This window comes from Nycticebus coucang, chromosome 19, assembly GCF_027406575.1.
Source record: "Nycticebus coucang isolate mNycCou1 chromosome 19, mNycCou1.pri, whole genome shotgun sequence".
In the NCBI taxonomy this organism is placed as follows: domain Eukaryota; kingdom Metazoa; phylum Chordata; class Mammalia; order Primates; family Lorisidae; genus Nycticebus; species Nycticebus coucang.
This window is the reverse complement of record NC_069798.1, coordinates 2,532,505-2,557,094: the sequence shown is the minus strand read 5'-3', so window position 1 is coordinate 2,557,094 and position 24,590 is coordinate 2,532,505. Positions and strand designations below refer to the sequence as shown.

Here is a 24,590-nt window from a genome sequence, read left to right as displayed (position 1 = left end):
CTTCGCCGCAGCAGGTTTGCTCCCTCTGGCCCTCCGTAGCCGCTCGGCTGCGGCGCCGTTCCCGGTTCCTTTTCGGTATTCCCACGCCTGCTCGGCCAGGTTCTTTCGGGGTTCGAGGAAGCGTCGTAGTTCCCTCCCACGTCAGGGACCGGGCGGTGGAGATGGCGGCTCAGAAGATAAATGAAGGGCTGGAGCACCTCGCTAAAGCAGAGAAATAGTGAGCGAGCCTACGAGGGCCTGTGTGCGGACGCCCCGCCCGGCCTAGTCAGCGCCCTGGCGGGTCCGGGCGGGAGGGAGGGGGCTGCGGGGTCCCCGCGTCGTCCCCGCTGGCCGACTCCGAGGGCCGGGGCAGCCCGTTGGCAGGCGGAGTTCGTCGTCCAGCCCACCGGAAGTCGTCTGCGTACCAGGAGTCTGCGGGGAGGGGGCTCCGGCGTAGTGTTGCGCTGCTTTTCCTGTAGAAACGGTTCTCAACCTGGGCTCTGCACCAGATGGCTCCTGGGGGGACTGACCTGTGCATTGTAGGATCTTTAGCAGCATCCCTTGCTTTTGCCTCCTAGATGCCGGTCACACCTCCCTCCTCTCCGCCCCCCTTTTATGACAACCAAAAATGTGATGCTCACAACCCCCGCTCTTGAAGAGTCCCTTGTGTTGTGGAGCGGACTATAGATTTACCCTGAAAATTGCTCGGTGAACTCACCTGCCATCATACTGTTGCTTAGTCCTTTTTATGTGTGTGTGCTGCCCCCTTCTGGTACAGAGTGTAGTAAGGCACCCAACAAATAATTGTGAGCCTGAACGGATTCTCCTTGCTTAATCTTTTTGACACCCTCCATCGAATTTTTATCTGGTAATTACGGATAATGAAATGTTGGCATCGCATTCAATGATAGGTGCTTCACATACGTAATTTCATCGACTGAGATCTTCACAACTTTCCAAATAGAGATTCTCATTTTACATAAGAGGAAATGAGGCTTAGGAAAGCTTCATAATGACTTACCCAAGCCTGCACAGTTAGTTGAAAGATGGCAAAGCCAGTTTTCAAACAGTGGACAAACTCAAGCCCTTTCTGTTATAACACATTTCTTCCATGTGGTGTGTAAGGTACTGGTGCTCTTTTAGCACTGGAGGTTTCTCTAACAGTCCCACTGTGTGGTGAGAGCAAACACAAAAGTATAATGAATGTGTGGAATACCTAAAGCTATGGTAACTGTGCCTTGATAACACAGAGGGAGGAAGTTTATTCTGCCTGAGGGTGTTTAGGAAAGTTCATAAAGGTGATTTGTGGGCAGGGCTTGAAAACCCAGAAATTTTTTAAGATCTTAGAATTTACAAGAGAACAGATGAGTGAAAAGACGTTCAGTGGTAGAATGTATTCAGTGGACGTGGTGGAGATAGAAAGCAAGGAAAATTAAGCGTGGGAGAAATGGAGGGTCCTGGAGGCAGGCCAGTAGTATGTTCTTGACCTCGTGGGAGAGGTGATGATGGCCTGAATTCAAGGAACAGTGAAGGGTGGAGGGAGTAACATTTGTCAAATAGGATTGACATGTTTTAATGACCTACCTGGAATTAGAGGTGAAGGCTTGATTCTTGGGTTTCTAACTTGGGAGATGGAGTGTGAGAGGCCTTCAGCCAAGGTGGAGAGAGATGAGTGGGCATGGTTGGTGGGTAGGGCTGGGCCAGGCAGTGTTGGATTCAGGCTTTAAGGGTTCATTTGATATGATTCTAGACAAAGTTGCTAAGTAGGTGGCAGGAAAAATGGGCCAAAAGCTTCTTAGAAAAAAAATTTTTTTTCTCTGTTTTCTAATAGAGTTCAATATTGCCAAATAGTTTTGTAATAGCCACTTCCCCCCCCTCCCCCATAGATGGCAGTTTTGTAGTTGTTGTTTTCCTCCTAGGGAAATTGGTCATTTTTCTTGTTGATGCTTGGATAAAAAGACAAAAACACAAGAATAGCCATTAAACCTAAATTAACTATACTGCCTTTGGATGATTTGCTGTATTTAAAAATCTTGGGGGAGGGGGGGTTTCCTTGTTTAGCACTTTAGATGATCGGATAATTATATCTTGTTTTGGGTAGGATTTTAGAAATATACAGAATAATGAATGTTTGGGGATAGGAGTTGATTAAAATTTTGCTTTATTGTATATTTCCTTGATTTCATGGATTAGAATAGACACACCACAATTTAAGGATTTTATTTTTCTGAGCAATTCAATTCTTGGAAAGCTTGAAAAATAGCTTACAAATTTGAATCTTGTAACACTATATATACAAACATTTTAGATGTTATATATGTTAAATTTAATTGGAAAAAAATGTTACTTATTAACTGCACAAACCTTTACATTTTTTCCATTTTTTTTTTGATTTTTTTTCCATTTTTTTTAGGGCTTCTTGGCAGTTCACACAGTTGTTAAAAAGTGAAGGGCATTCCTCTGAGGGCTTTAGGGATTTCTTGTCAGTGAAGTTTCTCCCCTGATTCATTTGAAGCAAACAGTGTTATATGTATGCAGGCTTTCACTAATTAAATTGAAATTTAGAATTTAAGATGGCATTCAGCACTTCTTATGCACACCAAGTTTGACAGTGACTGAATTAAACTAAGTTTGAAATTATTTTAAAGTAACAAAATAAATTATTGTAGAAAGGGCAAGTCACATAAGGAGTCAAAATAGATTGTCTTTTCACTTGACATCTGAGAAGCCTGTAGTAATCTTAGAAAGTGGTTTCTCTTGGTTTTCATAATGTGCTTCTCTTCTGGTTATCCTCCATGTTCCCTGGTGGCTAATTCTTACCCTGTGTTGCCTACTTCCTCTGCTGTTCTACTCTGCCCTCAGAGAGCCTATCTGTGCCCTTGGTGTGGTCCGTGCTGATGGCTCCTATTTATGTCTCCAGCCTGGCTTCTGAGTCAGTCTCTTGAACCCAGCTGCTAAGGATGCTGTGCTGCAGAGGTTCTCGGCTTTTAATGCGCCTCAGTCCTTGTTAAACCTCAGAGGTTCTGTGGGTCCGGAGTGGGATGATCAGTTTACATTTCTAGCAAGTCCCCAGGTCATGTTGATGCTGCTGATCTGGGGACCATGCATTGAGGACCTCTGGGAGGAAAGCACATATGCCACAGTGGGAGGGGAAGAGATGAGGTTGTATTTATTATGAACAGGTTTGGGCACAGGTAGGCAGAGTGGGGAGTTTGGCTTCAGGTGCTTGGTAATGCTGTTAAATTTGTCTTCCTTTCATTCCAGCCTGAAAACTGGTTTGTTAAAATGGAAGCCAGATTACGACAGTGCTGCTTCTGAATACGGAAAAGCAGGTATTTGTGACTATAGTGTTATTGCTCCAGTGTGTAATCTGAAAACAGTCTGATGACTTCATCCCAGTATGATACTCTTACTCTTTAATAGTTAAAAAAAAAATAAATAACAGCACAAACCTTTACATTTTTTCCCATTTTTTTTTGGACGTGTTGAGGCCTGATGCGGATCCTGGTGTCTGTCAGTCCTGACGGCAGAGGGGTGGGAGGGGGTGGACAGCGGCAGGCTTGCTGCCCTTCAGGTCAGTCATCACTGCGTGCAGCATTTTGCCATATTCCTCTATTTCATTTCCTGTTATTGAATAAAGGGTCTTCTTTTAAGTTATTTTTTTTTTTTAAATTAGCCTCATCCTAAGCATATATGCAAATCACGTTTTTTGGCACATTATGTGTTTTAGATCTATGTTAAATGTTCAGGAAATGTTAGGATATCTACATAATTGTATTAATTCATCTGTTTATAAGATATAAACTATCTGAAATATGATCAGGAAAATAATTTACTAAACATAGCATTTTTATTTACAGAATGATAGTTTTCAGCATATTTGTGATCATGTTGGGGATAAAGTATAACAGAGTCTTGAAGTACCTTACGCACATTGCCCAGCAATGGCCCGGATCGCATTTGTTAGCCTAGCTTAGAGATCATGTAAGTCTGTTTTTGCACAGACTTTAATTTTAGTATATCACCAAAGAAAAGAGAAATCAGATCAATTGAAACTGATCAGTATAATGTAGGGTGTATTTTCTAGATAAAGGAAATGACAAATGAATCTTAAACACTTTTATTTAAATCTGAATGAATCTTCCTCTGGCATTATGTAAATTTTATAAATCTCATTCTAAAAATTACAGAAAGTTGTTCAAATTTTATGTAGGTGTTATAGGCACCTTACACGGGGATGCTTTTTTAACAGGAGGGTACATCTTTTCACAAGTCTGTCTGTGAAGGGAATTTAATATGTATTTGTTTTATATACCTCTGACCATGAGCTACATGCAAAAATAAATATTGTAGGTCAGATTTTTCCATTAACGCAGGTTTTGTTTATTTTCTTTGTTTATGCAAAATATATTTAATCAGGAAAAGAAATTTTAAAGCAAAATATTGAAAAGCAAGGAGAATAGTTTTAGTTTTGTTTGTTTTCAACATTTTATTCAAGAGAATTTTAAGACTGTTTTTTAACCAATAACCCTTTTCTGAAAGCTCTGTGTTTTTTACTTCTTCATAAGCAACCGTTGGTTAAGTTTTCCAAAATTTATAAGACCATGTTTTAAAGCCACTCCTAATGGTTTTGTGTTGATGATGACACATTTAAAACAGCTAGCAATATACTTCATACTCTTCGGACAGTGAGATGTCTTTTTCATTGATAGTTAAATGGTATGAAAGCTTTGCTTTTCTAAATAAATGCATTGTCAGACATTTATTGTAATATGTGCCAAAAGGAAAAGTATTATAGAATTATTTAGTGGTTTTTTTTTCAGTTTCTAAATAATTTAATGAGCTATAACTGAAGCATTGCTTTTATATTAAATGTAAAACCAGTAAAGAAAGATGCTGTCTTTTGTGACTGAAGTACCTATTATTTGGGATTGTTTGGAAGTATTGATGTTAGATTTCTTGATTTTGAGTGGCAGTAGCATTGATTTGTGCCAATAGTCAACAATGAAAAAAGAAAAACTTAAAAATTCTAAATTATTGATAATCAGAAACGTTAAAAGAAATTGCTTTATTAAAAGGCAGTATTTTATACTTTTATGAAACTTCCTATTTGATTGAAATAAGTATGTTTTATAATATTTCTTATTAAATGCAGATTTCAGTAATGATTCATGTGAGGTTTGTAAGTGATGAAAATAGAAAGTCTGTATTTTTTATTTCAGCTGTTGCTTTTAAAAATGCCAAACAGTTTGAGCAAGCAAAAGATGCCTGCCTGAGGGAAGCCGTTGCCCATGAAAATAATAGGGCGTATCTTTTTCAGTCATTAAAAAGAAATTAAACAGTTAAATGATTTTGGCAAACTATTTTCTCTTGCTATACATTTCCTACCTGTGAAGCAAAATGATTTTAAAATAGGAAATGATTAGAAAAATTCTGCATTTGGGGGCCAGGCATGGTGGCTCATGCCTATAATCCCAGCACTCTGGGAAGCTGAGGCGGGTGGATTTCCTGAGCTTTTGGGTTCGAAACTGGCCTGAGCAAGTGTGAGACCCAGTCTCTAAAGAACAGCTGGGCATTGTGGCGGGCGCCTGCAGTCCCAGCTACAAGAGAAATGCTTGAGCCCTAGAGTTTGAGGTTGCTGTGAGCTCTGATGCCACGGCACTCACCAAGGGCAAAAAAGTAAAACTCTGTCTCAAAAAAGAAAAAGAAAAGAAAAATTCTGCAGTTTAAACTCTGAAGGAGCATTTCTGATGACGTGTGATGATTAAGTCCACACTGATCTGCAGAGCTACATTTGAGAATTTATTTTCCGTTGCTTCTGATTTTCCTTATGGCTTTACTTGGAGTGTGAAGTGAGGGAAACCTGTCAACTCTCACTGAAGGATATAAAAGTAGCACAGATACTAAAAATGAACTGCTATGTCGGTTGTTTATAGATATTGTCTTCCGTAGGTATTTGAAGTAATATAATCTAAGTAATTTAAAATAATAAATTTTCCTGAGGTATTTTAAAACTTATTAATAAAAAATGTTTATTTTATCTTACCTACAAATTATAGTCATACTTTGGATTTTAGTAAAACTCTTAAGATTAATAAATTATATATATTACAATATAAAGTTACACGGTGACTTTTATGAATTTGGTAAAGGTTATCAATAGGCATTGAATTAGTTCTTCTTTATCTGTTTGTAGGATTTGTTTTTTGGAACCATCTGGGTCAATGATTTAGTAACTTGTCTTTTAAATAGCAGATCTCTGGATACTATTGATTTCCTTTTTTTCCTTAATTTTAACTTTATTCCATCTATTCAGTCTTTTTCATGCTGCCAAGTAAGTAAATATTCTCCAAGTTTTCATGTGTTTACAGATTATGTTTTAAATGTTACTATTTTTCTGTAGGTCAGTAAATTTTTCCCAAGTTACAAATTCATAAATAGTGAATTATTTTGTATTGATTTAAATAAAATAGTCATTTCCATTTGCTTCAGTATTTACCTGAACTTTAAAAACTAAGATACTCCTAACTGTAAGATATACAGTGTTTAAATTAAATTTGGCATAATATTTTCAGGACCATTTTGTTCGGTGACCTATGAACACAAGTGGATTAGAATCTCTTTTTTTCCTTCTTTCTTGGTTGTTAATGGTGCCCGTGGAAAAGGCAGGAAGCTTTCTTCTGCTTTTGTGGAGAGAATTTTATTTGTTTTGAAACTAAGATTTAAGTTTGTCAAGTGGAAAGTAATTTAACCTTTCTAGCCCTTCCTTAATTTTGCATCTACAAAATAAAATCTCTTGGACTCAAATGTCTGATGTTCCTAAGGCATGATTGCCTATGAAAATAAAAAGGAGAAAAAGTCGTATGTGGTAACACCGTACAAGCCCAGAGTGATGTGTTGTGCATGAGCCGGTTTTAATGGAAGTTGCTTCTCTCACCAGTAGCTCCTTAATGGAAAGTTTCTCCTCCCTTATTTCATTAAGATCTCATCAGAGACTTCTGTTCTCTTTGCAGAGCTTACGAGCAAGCTGGCATGATGTTCAAGGTCAGTAATGTTGTATCACAGCTGCTGTTTAGGTCAAATGAATTAATCACAGTGTGTTAAAGTACAATCTATGTTGAGATTGACAGGCTTCCATACTGTAAGTGAAGAGAGGCCAAGTTAAGATTTCCTGCCCAGAGTAACACTATTCGAACCTATAGGGTACATTCTATTTTAAGATAGGAGTATTAAAAGTGAAATTTAAGAAAAATGTCTTGGAGGGAACTGGAAACAGCAAGGTTCTAAGCTCTATAACCAGGACAGACGTGTACATATTGCTTAAAAAAAAAAAAAAAAGGCCAGGCATAGAGGCTTACGCCTATAATCCCAGCATTCTGAGAGGCTGGGGTGGGTGGGTTGCTTGAGCTCAGGAGCTGGAGACCAGCCTGAGCAAGACTGAGACCCTGTATTTACTAAAAATAGAAAAACTAGGCAGGCATGGTGGCAGGCACCTGTAGTCCAGCTATTGGGGAGGCCAAGGCAAGAAGATTGCTTGAGCCCAAGACTTTGAGTTTGCTGTGAGCTATGATGATGCCACAGCACACTACCTAGGGCGCAGAGTGAGACTCTGTCACAAAAAAAAAAGAAAGAAAAAGATGGTATATAGGAGATTTACCTACTTTTCAGAACATAAGGACATCTTAATATATAATAATAAAAATTTAAAGTTCTTTTTTTGGTATTCATGGGTTATAAATAGAAGAGATTTTTACTTGTTTTATAAATACTAGTTGGCAGTGAAGAAAACCCAGATTAAGCTTTTGCTACTTTAACTGATTCTTTCTGAATGGGATAGACTGATGTACTTAGGCCATTTTTTTATATTTCTACTTTTTAAAAGCAGGTTAGGAATTAATATCCTGTGGTGAGACAGAACATGCTATTTTATGACGCTGACCCTCAAAGTATGCCAGGTGGCAATTGAAATAAAATGTTTTTCTTTCCATTCTTACATTTTCTAATATGGTAAAAGCTGTTTTGAATTATTATAAAGCTTTTCTTTAAGAACTTACACTGTAGTGAAGCTTTTGAATTTTGCATGTGACGTTTATAATTTGAATTTACTGATTGTTGTCAGTTAATACCTGCTCATTGTAGAACATTTAGAAACACTAGAAAGAATAAAGAATGCTAGTTATGTATGTTAACATGCTTAGTTTAAAAGCTAAGAAACTTTGTCCCAGAAATTCATATTCTCTTAGTTTGTCATAAAGAAATAGCAAAGATTTATGCATAAGGATATTTATTAAAAATGGCAATTATCTAAATTTTTAATAATAGGAAGATATTTAAATACATTAGGATGCTTCTGTATGATAAATCCATTAAAGTAAAGCTTTTCTGGCCAGACATGCAACTAAAATGAAATTTGATGATACAAGTTAGGTTTTTAGCAGCAGTTCCTTGGCAAGTAGAATTTTTTCTCATCAGAGAAAGCTCTGGCCTTCTGCCTTGGTTTCCCTGAGAGCAAGGAAGCTCTCGGGCAGTTCTTATCAGAGTGTAGTATCTACAACAGTGCTAGAACACTAGTTCTCACAGCCACAGTTTATATTCCAGCAGCCATGCTACGACTTGAGTCTTCATCAAAAATTGTTATTTAGGCATCAGTGAGCAGCTGTCCAGGCATTAATTTGAGCAGTGGAAACACTGCTCAAATAGCTGTTTAATTTGAGGGTTGGAAAGGCACTACTTTGTATGAAGGAAAATAAACTTAACGGGTAGAGAAACATATGAAGGAAAATGCCTTCTGGCATGGTCTCCTATTTAAATTAAATGCCTTTGGACAATCCCAGACAGCATTGGGAGTCCTGAGCTACAGGATCCACAGTTAATTTAATTCTGTGGGCTAAATTTCCACAATCAGTTATCCTCCTAAAGGCTTAGGGAGTGACATTAAATACAAACACCAGGGCAGCCGCAGGGACTTCTTGGATCAACCTTTGGTTCTTTCATTTAGCAATTGTTGTGACTTCACATCCTGTTTGCTCTGTAGGCACACAAGCCATTGAAAATAAGCATATTTGTGGTGAATGGTATAACTTTTAAATAGGCAGCCTGTCATTTTTTTATGGAGAAATATTAGTGGTGTGGTTGGACCTCCTTATTCACAGGCTCACTTGATTTAATGCAAAAGCAGAAAGATCTAGCTGTTACTCTGTATCCTAGCTGTTACTCTGATGGCACTTACTTCACACTGCCTTCTAATGTAGTTGAAGCTTCTACGTCTTATATACTAGGTAAAACCCCTGAAGGATGGTCCCTGTATTGTTTCTTTATATCTCTCCAGATGCTTTTATATTATAGATGATCAGTATATATTCAATTATAGATAGATAAATTACAGGAAGAACACCCAGTTAGCCCCTGAAAATATAACTTACTCCTCAAAAACTTGGTGACCAGTAGCCTACTGTTAACTAGACATCTTGCCTAGAACATTAAGAGTTGATTAACACATATTTTATATATAATATGTATTATGCAGTATATTTTTATAATAAAGTAGAGAAAAAATGTTAGGAAAACCAAAAGGAAAAGAGAGTAGATTCCCTGTTGATTAAGTGGAAGTGGATTGTCATGAAGGTCCAGCCTGGTTGTCGCCTTCCCCATGAGCAGCTGAGGAGGAGCAGGGTGAGGAGGGGCTGGTCTCACTATCTCATGAGTGGCAGAGGCAGAAGAAAATCTGTGTGTAAGTGGAACCCACACAGATCAAACCCATGCTGCTCAGTGGTCACCTGTATTCTGCAAAAGCCAAAATGTCCCACTGGACTAAAGAGTGATTTTGTTAGGTTTCTGCATCTCCTTTGCATCATTCACTGTTGACTGAAAGAGTCTCCAACATACACCATAGACAGATTCTTTCATTGGCCTTGGGTTTTATCACAGAAAGTTTTGTTTTTATTTTTTCACTGACGTTTGGGGATATGCTTAATGGTAACATGTTCCACTTGGGTGGATGTTAGCAGCTTTATTTCATGCAGTATCTTTCAGTCTGTTTTATTGTTAGTTTCCAGAGCTAAATAATGAGAAGTGATGTTTTGGAGTGGTGAGTGTGAGCCCAGCAGTTTTGTTAGGGATATCCTAACGGATTTGTTAACTTAGCAAAGGACTAAATAGGCAGATTTTAAAATAACCTGTGAGATGTCAACGTGGAGTCTACTTTAAGATACAAGTCACACCTAAATAAAGTAACATTTTTAAAACTCTGTGATTAGCTATAAGTGATTTTTTTTATTTTATGTAAAAATTTTTTGATGTGGAGATATTATATATTAGCATCAAAAGATCTTGAGACTTAGAGATTAATGGTTAGAGAATTTATTCTGTTGATGACAGTCAGCGTGGAAGAGTGTCAAGACTCAGACGTGAGGTATAGGGGATAACTGAGGTGGGTGAGGCAGCTCTGGCTACGTAGGGCAGTTGGCAGTGAGAAGAAACGCAGCCAGTTCCAGGAGGTGGCTGGTGTCATCTAACAGGAACAGTCGCTGCTCAGTCCTAGCTCATTATTGCCAGGTGGGAATACATGCCTGCTGTGGCCATCGATTTTATCTTATTTACTTATTTATTTATTCTTTTTTTTTTTTTTTTGAGACAGCGTCTCAAGCTGTCACCCTGGGTAACGTGCCGTGGCGTCACAGCTCACTGCAACCTCAGACTGTTGGGCTTAAGCGATTCTCTTGCCTCAGCCTCCCAAGTAGCTGGGACTACAGGTGCCCATCACAGCGCCCGGCGATTTTTTGGTTGTAGTTGGCATTGTTGTTTGACAGTCCTAGGCTGGATTCGATCCTGCCAACTCTGGTGTATGTGGCTGGCGCCCTAGCAGCTGAGTTACAGGCGCCTAGCCTTGGATGTCTTTTTAAAGGAAGCTGTAAAACATTTTCTTGGGGAAGTGTCTGATTTTAAAATACTGCATGGTTCAATTAAATTGCACTTGGAAATGAGATACAGCGCTCAGGCTACCAGTTTTTGATCTTTGGCAAAGGCCTTGTGTATAGTAGAGCTCAGTAAATGTTTAAGAATCATAAATGCTTAGAAAACACAAAAGAGCAGGGTCTTTTGCTTTCTAGTATATGTATAGTTTTCCAGAAAGTCTGTGAAGTGATAATAAATTTTGGAAATTACGGTTTTGGTTCAGTTAAATGAAGCTTGACTCAGAGAGTAACCATGCGAAGACATTTCATTTTAAAATATTTGTTGTGGTCTAATATTTTTTTGAGTCATTTCATGAATTAGGGATAAAATTTCAGATTAACTCTGTATTCCTTAACTTGATATATTTTCTGATCCGTGCTGTATCTTTTGTGCATAGGAGATGCAGAAACTGCCCGAGGCTGTGCAGCTCATCGAGAAGGCCAGCACGATGTACCTAGAAAACGGCACCCCTGACACCGCGGCCATGGCACTGGAGCGGGCTGGAAAGTGAGCCCCAGTCTCACTCAAAGCCGTTGTCTTTTTCTTTTTTTTAATAATGTCCTTTGCAAAAGTTTTCTATTTCTCATAAGTCAAATTTTCTTGTTTGATTCAGGCTTATAGAAAATGTAGACCCAGAGAAGGCTGTGCAGTTATATCAACAGACAGCTAATGTGTTTGAAGTAAGTTTGATTCTTTTTTTTTTAATTACTTAGAATATTTGGGTTCATAATATATAAGAAAATGAAGAAATGCAGTGGCTACTTTTAGAACTTTTCCATGCTCACTTGATTCTATTTCTTTTTTTCTATTAGAGAATAGTGAAAATGGACTAGCAGCTTTGGTGTTCCCCCTCGATCCATTACTTGTTTGTTAATAAAATAAATGCCAGGACATAAGAGATCTGTGCATTAAAGCAGCTAACATTTCTTTTTCTTTGATCCTTCAGAATGAGGAACGCTTACGACAGGCAGTTGAATTACTGGGAAAAGCCTCCAGACTGCTGGTACGAGGACGCAGGTACAACTTTCAAAACTATTCCTGTGTGTCCGTATACAATTTCGATCCGTGTTTGAACTGGCGAGTAATTTAAGGGTTAGCTTGTTAATATTTCTGGTGTAAGCTATGGACACCCCAGGCCACTCAGTAAAAAAAGTGACATCTGTGGACTGTAGGCACATAGAGTTAAATATGAAAAGAACAGTTCTTTCAAAGTTTAATGCCAAAGTTTATCATGCACTGTGCTCGTAGTGGTTGAGACATGGTTCAACAGCATGAGAGAGAACAGTTTTTCTTGATCTGTTATTTGGTTACGTTATAATCTCTTGAGGAAAAGTAAGAATGTCAGGATAAATGACAAACATGTCCTAAATGTTCACCCATGAAACTGACAGTTCTTAACAGCCAAGTAGTGTCATTACACAGAACATCATTTACTTTCGTATCCTTAAAACGTATGACTTCAGGCACAAATAGTTGAACCCTGTAAAGCTAGAGTGCTATTGGATTTTTTTTTTTTACTTTTTTACTTTTCCTCAGTTTACACGTAGTGGACAATTTCTGTCATTAATAAAATTCTATTTGCCAGATTCTCACTTAGTAATGTAATTTAATTTAATGTAAATTTAGATAAGCAACTTTAAGAGATAGTATGTATAGAGATAAAGACTTTCGTGAAACTTTTCTGTAGCTTTCCAGGGGCAGAGAAGACCTGAGATACATATTGATATGGAATCAAAATAGAACTGATTAATGAATCTATCAGTGCCTTTCTGAGAGTCAGTTCAATTTTTATTTATTTATTTATTTATTTTTATTAAATCATAGCTGTGTACATTAGTATGATCATGGGGCACCATACACTTGGTTCATAGATCGTTTGACACATTTTCATCACACCAGTTAACATAGCTTTCGTAGCATTTTCTTAGTTATTTTGCTCAGACCTTTACATTCCACATTTACTAAGATTCACATATACCCTTGTAAGATGCACCGCAGGTGCATCCCCCTCCCTCCACCTAGCTCCCCCCTCCCTCCCCTCCCTTTCCCCCTTCTCCCTATTCTTAGGTTGTAACTGGGTTATAGCTTTCATGTGAAGGTCCTACATTAGTTTCATAATAAGGGTGAGTACATTGGGTACTTTTTCTTCCATTCTTGAGACACTTTACTAAGAAGAATATGTTCCAGCTCCATCCATGTAAACATGAAAGAGGTAAAGTCTCCATCTTTTTTTAAGGCTGCATAATATTCCATGGTGTACATATACCACAATTTATTAATCCATTCGTGGATCGGTGGGCACTTGGGCTTTTTCCATGACTTAGCAATTATGAATAGGGCTGCAATAAATATTCAGATACAAATATCTTTGTTATGGTGTGATTTTTGGTCTTCTGTGTATATGCCCAGTAGAGGGATTACAGGATTGAATGGCAGATCTATTTTTAGATCTCTAAGTGTTCTCCATATCTCTTTCCAAAAGGAATGTATTAATTTGCATTCTAAAATACAATTCAAAAGGGTTAGAGGAACTTGAGAATAAATTAATCTAGAATTAACCATTAAGCATTTTCATTTAGATATACAATTCCCTAACTTATAAATGGTTCATTTTAGTCCCTGAAAGTGTTTGTGACAGAAAACTGTTTCTGGTCATGGCTCCCAGGCTGCTGCAGAATAGTTGAAGTGTGAAGTGTTATTTGGATTCTGACTCTGGTGAGCAGGGACCCTACGTGGTAGAAACAGGGAATAGCATCCTTGACAAGGGAGACAGTAGGCAAGTCCTGGCCTGCTTTGGCCTGTTTTTCTCTCCTCCCCGACGGCTTTCAGTGTCTCTGTAGAGCACTGGGTCCCTTCCTGTAGGACCCTGTGAAGGGTGGAAGATGTGAGGGGACAGGAGGTGAGGACAGCCCTGTGTGGGGTCCACTCTGCTTCAGCCACCCTCAAGTGTTTCTCCTTTTTGTGTCTTTTTCCCTTTTGTTTTCCAAACATAGATTGTCTAAAACTGTGTTGTGGGGGAGTAGCAAAGGAGAGGAGTAGGGCCAGGGTCTGCCCGGAGGTCGGCCCAGCTGTCCATGGTCCTGTGAGCCCCCCGCTGCTCTGATGACTGCTGGTGGATTTTGACATGTGTAAATCTGGGGAACCAGTTGCATCTTTTATTTACTTCATGATTTTGGTTTCTTGGGTTTTTTTTTTTCTTTTTAGTAAAATGCATTTTAAAAATGTTTTCTCCTATGTTTGAACAAACAGTTTTACAGAAATATATTTTTGAATTGTATAACAATGTAAAATTGATTTAAATTTATTCAGGAATACAAGATTTTGAAAAGTTGGGTCACTGTTGGTGAAAAGTTGGGTCACTGTTGTATGAAGGAATTAAAAGTTTGCTGCCATGGAACTTCTCTCAGGAACTTCCGTAGTGCTGGGAAAGGGAAACATGCAGAACTTATGCTAATGGAAGGATAATTGAGACAATTTATGTATTATTTGAATATCTTCAGTACATAGATTCTAATCTGATTGGATTACTTGCCTGTAAGAACTAAAACAAGTGACAGTTGTATACGTCACACACGTATCATCTGCTAATAGAGTTCTGTTTGTCACAGTGACAGTTGTGTACGTCACACACGTATCATCTGCTAATAGGGTTCTGTTTGTCACAGTGACAGTTGTACACGTCACACACGTATCATCTGCTAATAGGGTTCTGTTTGTCACAGTGACAGTTGTACACGTCACACACGTATCATCTGCTAATAGGGTTCTGTTTGTCACAGTGACAGTTGTACACGTCACACACGTATCATCTGCTAATAGGGTTCTGTTTGTCACAGTGACAGTTGTATACGTCACACACGTATCATCTGCTAATAGAGTTATATTTGTCATAGTTAACACATTTATGTTTTTACATTAATTGATTTAGTCCTAACTTAAAAATACAAGTATAGTAAAATTAATCTATTTAGTGTTAGTCTTTCACTTTTCCTTCAGTTCTGGAGAGCAATAATTCAGTTGTGATTCAGAATTTCGTTTAGGTGAGTATCTTGGCTGGTCTCAATAGTTGGTCCAAGGCCAGTGCCCTTATTCCCTCTAGAAAGGCCTTTCCAGCCAGCTGATCATGGCTTAGGGCTTATATTCCAGTGCCTTCAAGAAAGGCTCTGAGGAGGAAGTTGCCAGTACACAGTGTATTCTTTCCTTAGTGAACTAGTGCATTTATAAGACTCATTCAGCAAGAAAAGTGCTTCTTCCCACCTGTTATCTGAGACAATTACTAAATCCTTAAGGGAGGGAGGGCTGTGTGTGTGTTTGGGGGTGTGTGCTGTTAAGGAGAGTCACTGGGTTTATGTCTTGGGTAGCTGTCCTGTTCATGACGCCATTAACTACTGAGGCAAGGAGTGTATAAACAAGCGGATCACTGATGGTAAAAGCTTAGTTGGGAATATGCCAGAAAGGCTAAAAAATGTGTGTAGATAGTTAAAACTATATTCTGGAGTTCAAGAAATGGGGCTAGAGCAAGAGTTGTTTGAATCATGGTAAGGAAAGCTGTTGAAAGCTTGGGGATAATTGGCATTCTGTGACCATTCTTGCCATAGGTACATAATGTCTGTAAGTTCTCATTTTTTGTCTTATTTGGGTCTGATTCTTTTTCTGAATTATAAAAAAGATAAAAACAAATTATTCTGTCTTCAGGAATATTAAGGAATTACCTGATGGCGGCTCGGTGCCTATAGCTCAGCGGCTGGGGCATTAGCCACACACACTAGAGCTGGTGGTTTCGATCCCAACCCAGGCCTGCCAAACAACAATGACAACTATACCCAAAAACTAGCCAAGCGTTGAGACGGGCACTTGTAATCCCAGCTACTTGGGAGGCTGAGGCAAGCGAATCGCTTAAGCACAAGAGTTAGAGGTTGCTGTGAGCTGTGACGCTACAGCACTCTACCGAGGGTAACATAGGGAGACTCTGTCTCAAAAAAAAAGAAAAAAGGAAGAAAGAAAAGAAAAAGAAACTTCAACTCTGGATGAGAATGAAGCAGAAGGGAAAACCAATCTAGAGACGGAGATACCTGTGTTCTTCCTGCTGTGGCCAGAGACCCTTTCGGCTCCGGAACGGGCCTTCTGTTCCTGGGCGTGGGCTCCCACATGTGGTTCTCAGCGTGGTAATTGCTGCGGATCGAAGGTATCAGGAGCACGTGTCTCTGATTCCAGAGGCTTGGGTGATGTCAGGCTCGCACAGGCAGCAATTTGCTCACAGTCAGCTAATTAGTGTCCTGATCACAGGACTGATGTCCCATCACACTCAGAGGGACATCTTGGGTGTGGCTTCAGAACTCTGGTACTCTAACCAACTTGTAAGCTGCCTTTGTTCCAACAATTTATTAACTTGATCTTTTTGGAAATTCAGAGTACATTTCTCCAGTGTTATTTTATAAGTCATTAAATTGCCAGGGTATAACCCACAAAATTTTAATGAAACTCATGATCTCAGTAGCCATCTTACCATAAATCAAGCTACTATGCCCCTATGTGTGTGTGTGTATATATATATATATATATATATACCCAACTATTGTTTTAAATATAAATTAGATGCAGAAAAATGGGGCATACGGTGTGACATTCTTGTATGTGTATTTTAGAGCACAGCACCAGCTCTCTTCCTTCGTATCTTAGCAGCACAGCTGTTGAGCTGTGTGAACGTCCCGTAGCAAGCCACTGGCAGTCACTTCTGTAACCTCAGCCTGTTCAGTGGGATGGAAGAGATGGGTGAGGACCACACAGTTCATCTGTTGCCAAGTTAGTGACGCTCAAGGGCCCTAGAATTCAGCATGTGTCACAACTTTTCAGGAAGAGGAGGATCTGATGGTTTGATGACATTGGAGCTGGGGGAATGAGAAAGGAGTAAGAGCTCGGAGGGTTCAGGAGAACATTTCTGGCCATCCCTGCCCTGTCCTCTCTTTTCTCTTCATATGCCATTGGGTGGCCTGGAAGGAAAGGAGCTTGTGTGAGAGCAGATGGAAGGGTGAGTGTTACAGCAGGCAGGTACAAGCAGGATTTTGTTGAGCCCTCTAACTTGCCTCCCCGTCACGCTGCCCTCTTAGGCACTGAGGAGCTTACTAGGGCCCATGGAGGCAGCAGGAGGGACCGTGGTGGTGTGGACAAGATGGGGGTGAGGAGTGCCCTGGGGTCATCTGGATGTTCTTTCAGCCGGAGGGAAAGAAATCTTGGGTGATGAGACTGAGGAGTTATGCTCTCATATATTTCACAAAGCCGTCTATTTCATAGATATTCATTAATGGACAATCTTTATCAAACTTAAAACCTCCATTTGAACTAACACATCCTTAAGTTCTTTGTTGTCTGTGAGCTTGATGCCTAAAAGCCAGATGAGCAGAGCTCATGGAAGCAGGCTCTGGGCAGTGCTGACAGCGCTCATCCTCTTGGTTTCTCTAAAGTCCGTGCGGTATCATCACCAAGGTGGCCTCACTGCACAGTGTTTAGACCTGCTTTGTTTTACAGTTCTTTGTTTTGTTTTTAGGTTTGATGAGGCGGCACTCTCTATTCAGAAAGAAAAAAATATTTATAAGGAAATTGAGAATTACCCGACTTGTTACAAGGTATTCTTTGAAAGTGTTTGTTTTTGGCTTTACATTACATGATTTTTCGTGTTGATATAAATAAATACCTAAGTTAAGATTTTACAGATTTTTTTTTTTTTTTGTAAAATAATATTTGTTTTTGTAAAATAATATTTATGGGCCTCTTTCTGATGAAGACAGAGTAAGTGCACTCACTATAGCCTATCTCTCTTGCTGATTAAAACTAATTTACTAGGTAAGATTCAAAGAGCAGCTACCCTCGACCTCTTGCTAAGGAAATAAAAGCAGACAGACTGAGGGAGGAACAGTCCTTGGAGAAACAATGAACATGGGAGTGAGTTGCCCAGGCTTTTTTCTGTTTCCTCTTACTACCCTGACAGATGCCCCCAGTCCTGGAGCTGGGTAACAGAGGCTGCAGTACAACAACAGAAACTCGAACGGAAACTCCAGTTTTCTAAACAGAAACTGAGAAAAGAGTTTCTCTTTTCTTTTTCTTCCCTTGACTTCACTCCAAGTTGAACCCTAGTCATGGAATTACAGCTGTGATGATGGCTCAGGCAGAGAAAACTCCAAAAGAGCTTTTCGGCCAGAGGAACTGGGAAGATGAACAAAGAGAAGGAAGAGAAAATTCCAGAAAGGAGAAAGCTGGGAAAAGGAATCCCCTGAGTATATGCATGGCCTATATACAAGGCTTGAGTTTACTCTTTAACTGTGCATGTATGAGACAGGGCTAAAGAGGAGCGCAAAGTTTTAGAAACTGAAATAAGATGTGCATACCACCTAAGTCTCACGTAGCTCTCTGAAGGGCTGTTACTGCCTGGGACAGACCCAGAGCTGCACAGCAAAGGATTTGGACTCAGGTTAGAACCACTGCCCACCAAAAGCAAGAAACAGTGTGCCGTGTGAACTGAATGGGAGTGCTTGTCTGCTGAAAACACCCATACCCTGCTGAGAATTACGGCAAAATTACTCCACAGGCAAGAATCAGGAAAATGTGACCAGTTTCGGAGAAACGACAACTGTTGCCACTTTGAAGTGACCCAGTTGTTGGACTTATCACGTGAAGACTTTGCAGTAGCTGTCCTAAGTGCTCTATGAGGTTAAAATTAAACACAATTGAAATGAAAGGAAAAGAGGGCCTATTTTTTATAGAAAAAGTTATTTTTATAAAAACTATAAAAATGAAATATGAATTTTAGGAGTAAAAAGCACATTATCTGAAATAAAATACTTATTATGGAGATGTTGAAAGACTCAGTGAACTTGAAGATCAATAAAAATTATCTGAAGAATAAAGATTCAAAACCTTGAAAAATATTTTATGAAGAGCTATTTTGATGATGAGATTTTATCACTTAGATCCTGGATCTCCTTACTGCTTTTATTTTGACTAAGGAATACTGTTTTTCCGTTTTATGAAGTTTTCATTCCTAGACAATTTCCTAGTGTTTTTTAAAGAATTCAGAAGAATAACCATAGAATTACAGGTTCCCTCTCCTTGCTTATTACCTTTTCAAGATTAAATCTATATGAATACTTGAAATAAATTCTCTTAAATGTGATGGTTGTGTTCAAAGGCTTGTGTCCAAAGTGTGGTCCTCTGACCAGCAGTTGCAGTGGCTGCACTGAGGCTCCCTGGGGCCCGCCGTCAGAGTCTTCATGGCAGCCACATCCCCGGACCTCAGAGTCTGGGAAGTGCATTCTAGAATGTTATCTCTCAGGTGTCCTGTGGAAGTTACTACAGGATTTATAAAAATCTATCTATGTACAAACCGAGACCCTGAAAGGTAAATTCCAGTTGTTTTTAATATTGCCAGGAAATTGACTTTATTTAATGGATATAAATTTGATTATGTGATCACATTTTTGGTTCTAGAAAACAATTGCTCAAGTCTTAGTTCATCTACACAGAAATGACTATGTGGCTGCAGAAAGATGTGTCCGGGAGAGCTACAGGTAAGGTGTTGTCTGGACCATGTTCATTTGCAGTGTTGACATTGCTGTTTCTTCAGCTAAGATTGCTGCTTAGACAAATGTCCTGCCAGGAAACTAGGTTTTTTTAATTAATCTGCATAGTGATAGGAGTGCTCAACTACCAATTTAGCTTTTACTGTAGGACTTTCATAAGTTGTTTCCTTACCTGTTTTTTTTTTTTTTCCTTGAGAACCTTCATGGTAGTGAAATTACTTTAGTCATTTTGTTTTATTTGCCTAAGGAAAAAAGAATTAAAAAAAGAAAAGTTCCCAGATTGTATGTTCAGAAAGATCTGTTAAGATGATTTAAAGCAGGGCGGCACCTGTGGCTCAGTGAGTAGGGCACCAGCCCCATATAACGAGGGTGGCGGGTTCAAACCTGGCCCCGGCCAAATTGCAACCAAAAATAGCTGGGTGTTGTGGTGGGCACCTGTAGTCCCAGCTACTGGGAGGCTGAGGCAAGAGAATCGTCTAAGCCCAAGAGCTGGAGGTTGCTATGAGCTCTAATGCCACGACACTCTACAGAGGGAGAGGGAGTGAAACTCTGTCTCTAAAAAAAAAAAGATGATTAAAGCGAGAAGTCCCAATCTCCACATTGTTCGCATTCAGAGCTGGGTTTGTGGGGCTGTCCTGGGCACTGATCCCTGCTCTCGGCCCACTGGATCCTGGCAGTATTTTCTCACATGGGACAACTAGATGTCTGCAGACATTGTCACATGGTTGAGAAGTGTTCTTTTAAGAAATGTGCTTTGTGCTTACTGTAGCATACCAGGGTTCAATGGCAGTGAAGACTGCGCTGCACTTGAACAGCTTCTCGAAGGTTATGACCAGCAAGACCAAGATCAAGTGTCAGAGGTCTGCAATTCACCGCTTTTCAAGTACATGGACAATGACGTGAGTGGCCTGTTGGTTTGTGTAGCTTCCTTTTTCCTCTTGAAAGGCAGAGGCTTCTAATGAGATCGTTTTTCTCCCAGGGGTTCACGAGATTATCTGCCTCCTCTTCTCAACTGCTGCTCGTAAACTGACCACTTGCATTGAATTTCACCACAGATTTAGATAATGTGGTTGTCAGTCATGTGGGTCTGCCGTGTCTGACTCTGTGGACCTCACACATATTTTTAAAGTCAGTCTCATTCCTTGGCTCCCCATTCCCTCCGTCATTCCCTGCAGGTTGCTTATTTTAAGTTCTTAGACTCACTGTCTGAAAGAAAGAGCCCCATTGTGTAGTACCCTTTGTAAGTCATTAGACTGGGGGGACCCTACTTCTATAACAGCCAGCTGTGTGATACAGGTTATTAACTGTCTCTAAGCCTCAGTTAATTTATCTTTAAAACTGGAGCTTCTGGTGCCTGCCTTGCTTGTCTGTTTCGAGGAATACACTGGTCAGTGTATAGGCAGTATCCTTTCCTGATGCCTTACACGTAAAGTGAGCCTTGCTGTAAGTTTCCATTTCTTTCTTATTTCTTTGTCAGTAGATTTGTGAACACCTGTTTCTTTGCTCTTAGAACTTTAGAGTGTCATCATGGTATCAGGTCAGCTTAAGCCCTAATTGATATTTTACTATTAATAGTTGTGTGCCTGTCACACCATGATCATAAGGTGTCTGACAGAGCATTGCTGTGTTTTGCCTTTTCATCTAAAACACTGTTTGGGGGGCGGCGCCTGTGGCTCAAAGGGATAGGGCACTGGCCCCATATGCCGGAGGTGGCGGCTTCAAACCCAGCCCCAGCCAAAAACTGCAAAAACACCCCCCAAAAACAAAAAAATGCTGTTTTGGTGTCATAAGGGTAGAGAGCTAGGCTCTGGTTTTTATAGCTGAGTAAAATATACCAGGATTCTACTTACCTGCCTTTTTAAGAACACACATTTTTTTTATCATTGACAGTATGCTAAGCTGGGCCTCAGTTTGGTGGTTCCAGGAGGGGGAATCAAGAAGAAATCACCCGCAACACCTCAGGCCAAGACTGATGGCGTCACCACCACAGCTGCTGATGAAGACGACGACGAATACTCTGGGGGACTGTGCTAGTATTTTGCTTACAGAAAAGAAAAGGAGTAAAAAGGGAAAAGCCTGATGTGCAATTTCATGGACTTCACTGCAGTCATGACTGCTAATACTAATAAAGAGTAATTTTTAGTTATCATTTCTCCCAAATCACTCATTGTAACTACTACCTGTGAGCATTTTCTTTCTATGATAAGAGCTTTCCTAAGACACCAGTAGGAAATAGCAAATGTACTATCATGTTTTAATACAGTTGATTTAAAAATTTTTAGGCCAAATTCTAGATAAATTACATTCTGAACAAAAGGAGCAGTAGACATAATCTTTCTTGGGCTCTTGTAATTTATCACTAGAGATTTTTTCATTTAGTTTAATGCTGCTAAAAGTGAAGTTTACTGGTTAAAAAAATGACTTAAAAATATGTTCTATTTTGATAAGGAAATTTATCCCTCATGATATTCGATACGTTGAAATTATTAAATTTTTTTCAGAGATGAGATGGGTACAGGAAGCCGGTTTGAGCCTCAGAATATTATTTAGCCCCGTAAAAGATGGATTTAAATTTTATATGTGGCTTTGCAAAATTTTGGAAATAGCATGTTAAAGTGATTCTGTAAATGTCTAGAGTCCTCTATGAAGTATAGGTATTCCTTTCATCTAAAAAATACATAACAGTGGCCATCTCCAGACCTCCTTAGTTCTTGAGCAGATGGAAAGTAATAAAGGCCTTTTTATGTATTCTAAGAAACGGGTAATGTTTCTATCAATCTAGTATACATATGTTATTTTCCCTCCAGAATATTCTCTGATTTGATTTGAGTTGCAGCTAGACCATAATTTGACATGGGGGGGGGGAACTCAGCTAAAAGGGAAGAATTGTTTTTAAAAGACACACACACACACATATATATATATATATATATTTTTTTTTTTGAGACACAGTCTTACTCTGCCCTGGGTAGAGTGCTGTGGCATCATCAGTTCACAGCAACCTCAAACTCTAGGACTGAAGCAATCCTCTTGCCTCGGCCTCCTCAGTAGCTGGGACTGTCACCACGCCCAGCTAGTTTTTCTATTTTTAGTAGAGACGGGTCTTGCTCTTGCTCAGGCTGGTCTCGAACTCCTAAGCTCATGCCATCTTCCCACCTCAGTCTCCCAGAGTGTTAGCATTATAGGTGTGAGCCACTGCAGTTGGCTAAAAGACATACATTTCAAACACTGTGCTGTCAGTATATTAGTCCTTTATAGTTATTTCCTAAAATGTTTTTGAAACATTCCTTTTTCTCCTTGTGTGGTTTAGACCCATCTCATAATCTGGTAATTGGAAAGAGGTTTATAAACATCAGCAGTGCGCGTTCTGTAGGCACTTTCTACCCAAAGTAGTTTTCTGTTTGTTTATGCCCTGTCTCTATCTTTCTGGGCCACATCTTGTTTAAGTATACAGTATGCTTAGTTTTGCTAGGCTCCTGGAAATGCTAAAGTAGAATACAGAAGTAACTTTAGCCACAGTTCTGTGGGAGAGCTTAGAGTGTCATTTTCCACTGGCAAGTGTGCTTGGAGGGGTGGATGTTAGTATACAATCTTTATCACAGGTCTGATAACAAACACTAAGAAATGTAATGCTTTTTTTGTTTTGGTTTGGTTTTTTAAGACAGAGCTTCAGTCACCCAAGCTAGAGTGCAGTGGCAACATCATAGCTCACTGAACATCTAACTCCTGAGCTCAAGCAATCCTCCTGCTTCAGCCTCCGGAGTAGCTGGAACTGTAGGCCATTGCACCCAGCTGACTTCTCTTACTTTTAGTAGAGATAGTGTCTCAAATGAACTCAGGTGATCCTCCCACTTCAGCCTCCTGGAGTGTTAGGATTACAGGCACAAGCCACCATGCCTGGTCTAAAATCTAATGTTTTGATTCCTAAAGTTACTTGCATATTTCTGTAAGTAGCAGATCATGTTTCTTAATTGTATTGAGATTATAAACAATCTAAAACTGTATTTAGGCATTTGCATTTAAAGATATAATGTTTCAGAAATCCCATCATTGCTGCTTATACCTTTTAAATCCCATCAAAAACTTAATGCTTAACATTAATGCTCATTTAGGCTAATTTTTTTTTTTTTCAGTTTTTGGCCAGGGCTGGGCTTGAACCCACAACCTCTGGGATATTGGGCCAGCGCTTTACTCCTTTGAGCCACAGGTGCTGCCCAAGGCTGATTATTTAGTAATACAGAGTTGACAGTACTGTAAACATATTTGACTGTTTATAGACCATATTACCCACTACAGCGTTGGGTAAAAAATTTAAGTTTTATTCATCTTACATATTTGAAATTAAAGAGTAATGATGTAGTGTATTCTGTAACAGTTATACAGCTGAGTGTTAAACATAAAAGGCTATACCCAACATGCAGCCTCCCTCATACCCTACCCACGTTTGAGATAAATGTGCAGGACTTGGGGATATTTTTCTGATATTAGAGATTCTGCGTGGTGTTTAATAAATATTATTTTCAATTTATATATTTTATTTTTCCACTTACATAAGCCTTTTCTCCTGAAGCGATAGAAATGGAAAACTTAGTGTTTACAGCAAGAAAACTTGTTCAGCAGAATCATAGTGTCATCACTTTTACAAGCGTGAAAGTCTGCATGAATATGCTCAGAATCCAATGTTCAGTGTTCTTTTATATTGTAAGTGAAGTCAGTCTAGTCTACAAAGTATATTTAATATATTAAGTTTATTTGTACATATACAAAGTATGGTATTTGTGTATGGAATCTGTGCTTTATTTCCCATTTTACAGCTATTTAATGAGTAGAATATTAAATGTAGTGTTATGGAAATGCAGATTATTGCTTCTATAGGAAGATAATTATGAAAATAAAACTGGAAACTATGAATATGATTATTATTACTTACTTTGTTTTGCTTGTTAATTTCCCCTTTTTTCCAAGGAAACATTCTCTTAAATTTATATGATTTCAGCTGAATGGTACAGAAACAGTATTGTGTATGTTATCGTCAGTTGTAATTTCTGCTCTTTGGGAGTCAGGTGCCTTTGGGTATTAAAATTC

The 24,590-nt window shown here is 39.1% G+C and overlaps 1 protein-coding gene across 2 annotated transcripts; it reads left to right on the top strand.

The window, feature by feature from the left end:
• Positions 1-24,430, top strand: NAPG (NSF attachment protein gamma). 2 transcript variants are annotated; one of them, XM_053571600.1, is made up of 12 exons: positions 1-217; positions 3,244-3,311; positions 5,202-5,286; positions 6,296-6,313; positions 6,993-7,023; positions 11,330-11,439; positions 11,546-11,612; positions 11,879-11,949; positions 17,477-17,555; positions 19,414-19,493; positions 20,275-20,404; positions 21,396-24,430. In XM_053571600.1, the coding sequence occupies exons 1-12, from the start codon at positions 162-164 to the stop codon at positions 21,537-21,539; spliced, it is 939 nt and encodes a 312-aa protein (XP_053427575.1). In that variant the 5' UTR covers positions 1-161; the 3' UTR covers positions 21,540-24,430. The 2 variants fall into 2 exon arrangements, with proteins under 2 accessions (XP_053427575.1, XP_053427577.1); XM_053571602.1 differs by lacking the exon at positions 1-217 and adding an exon at positions 237-3,136.
• The last annotated feature ends 160 nt before the right edge of the window (positions 24,431-24,590 follow it).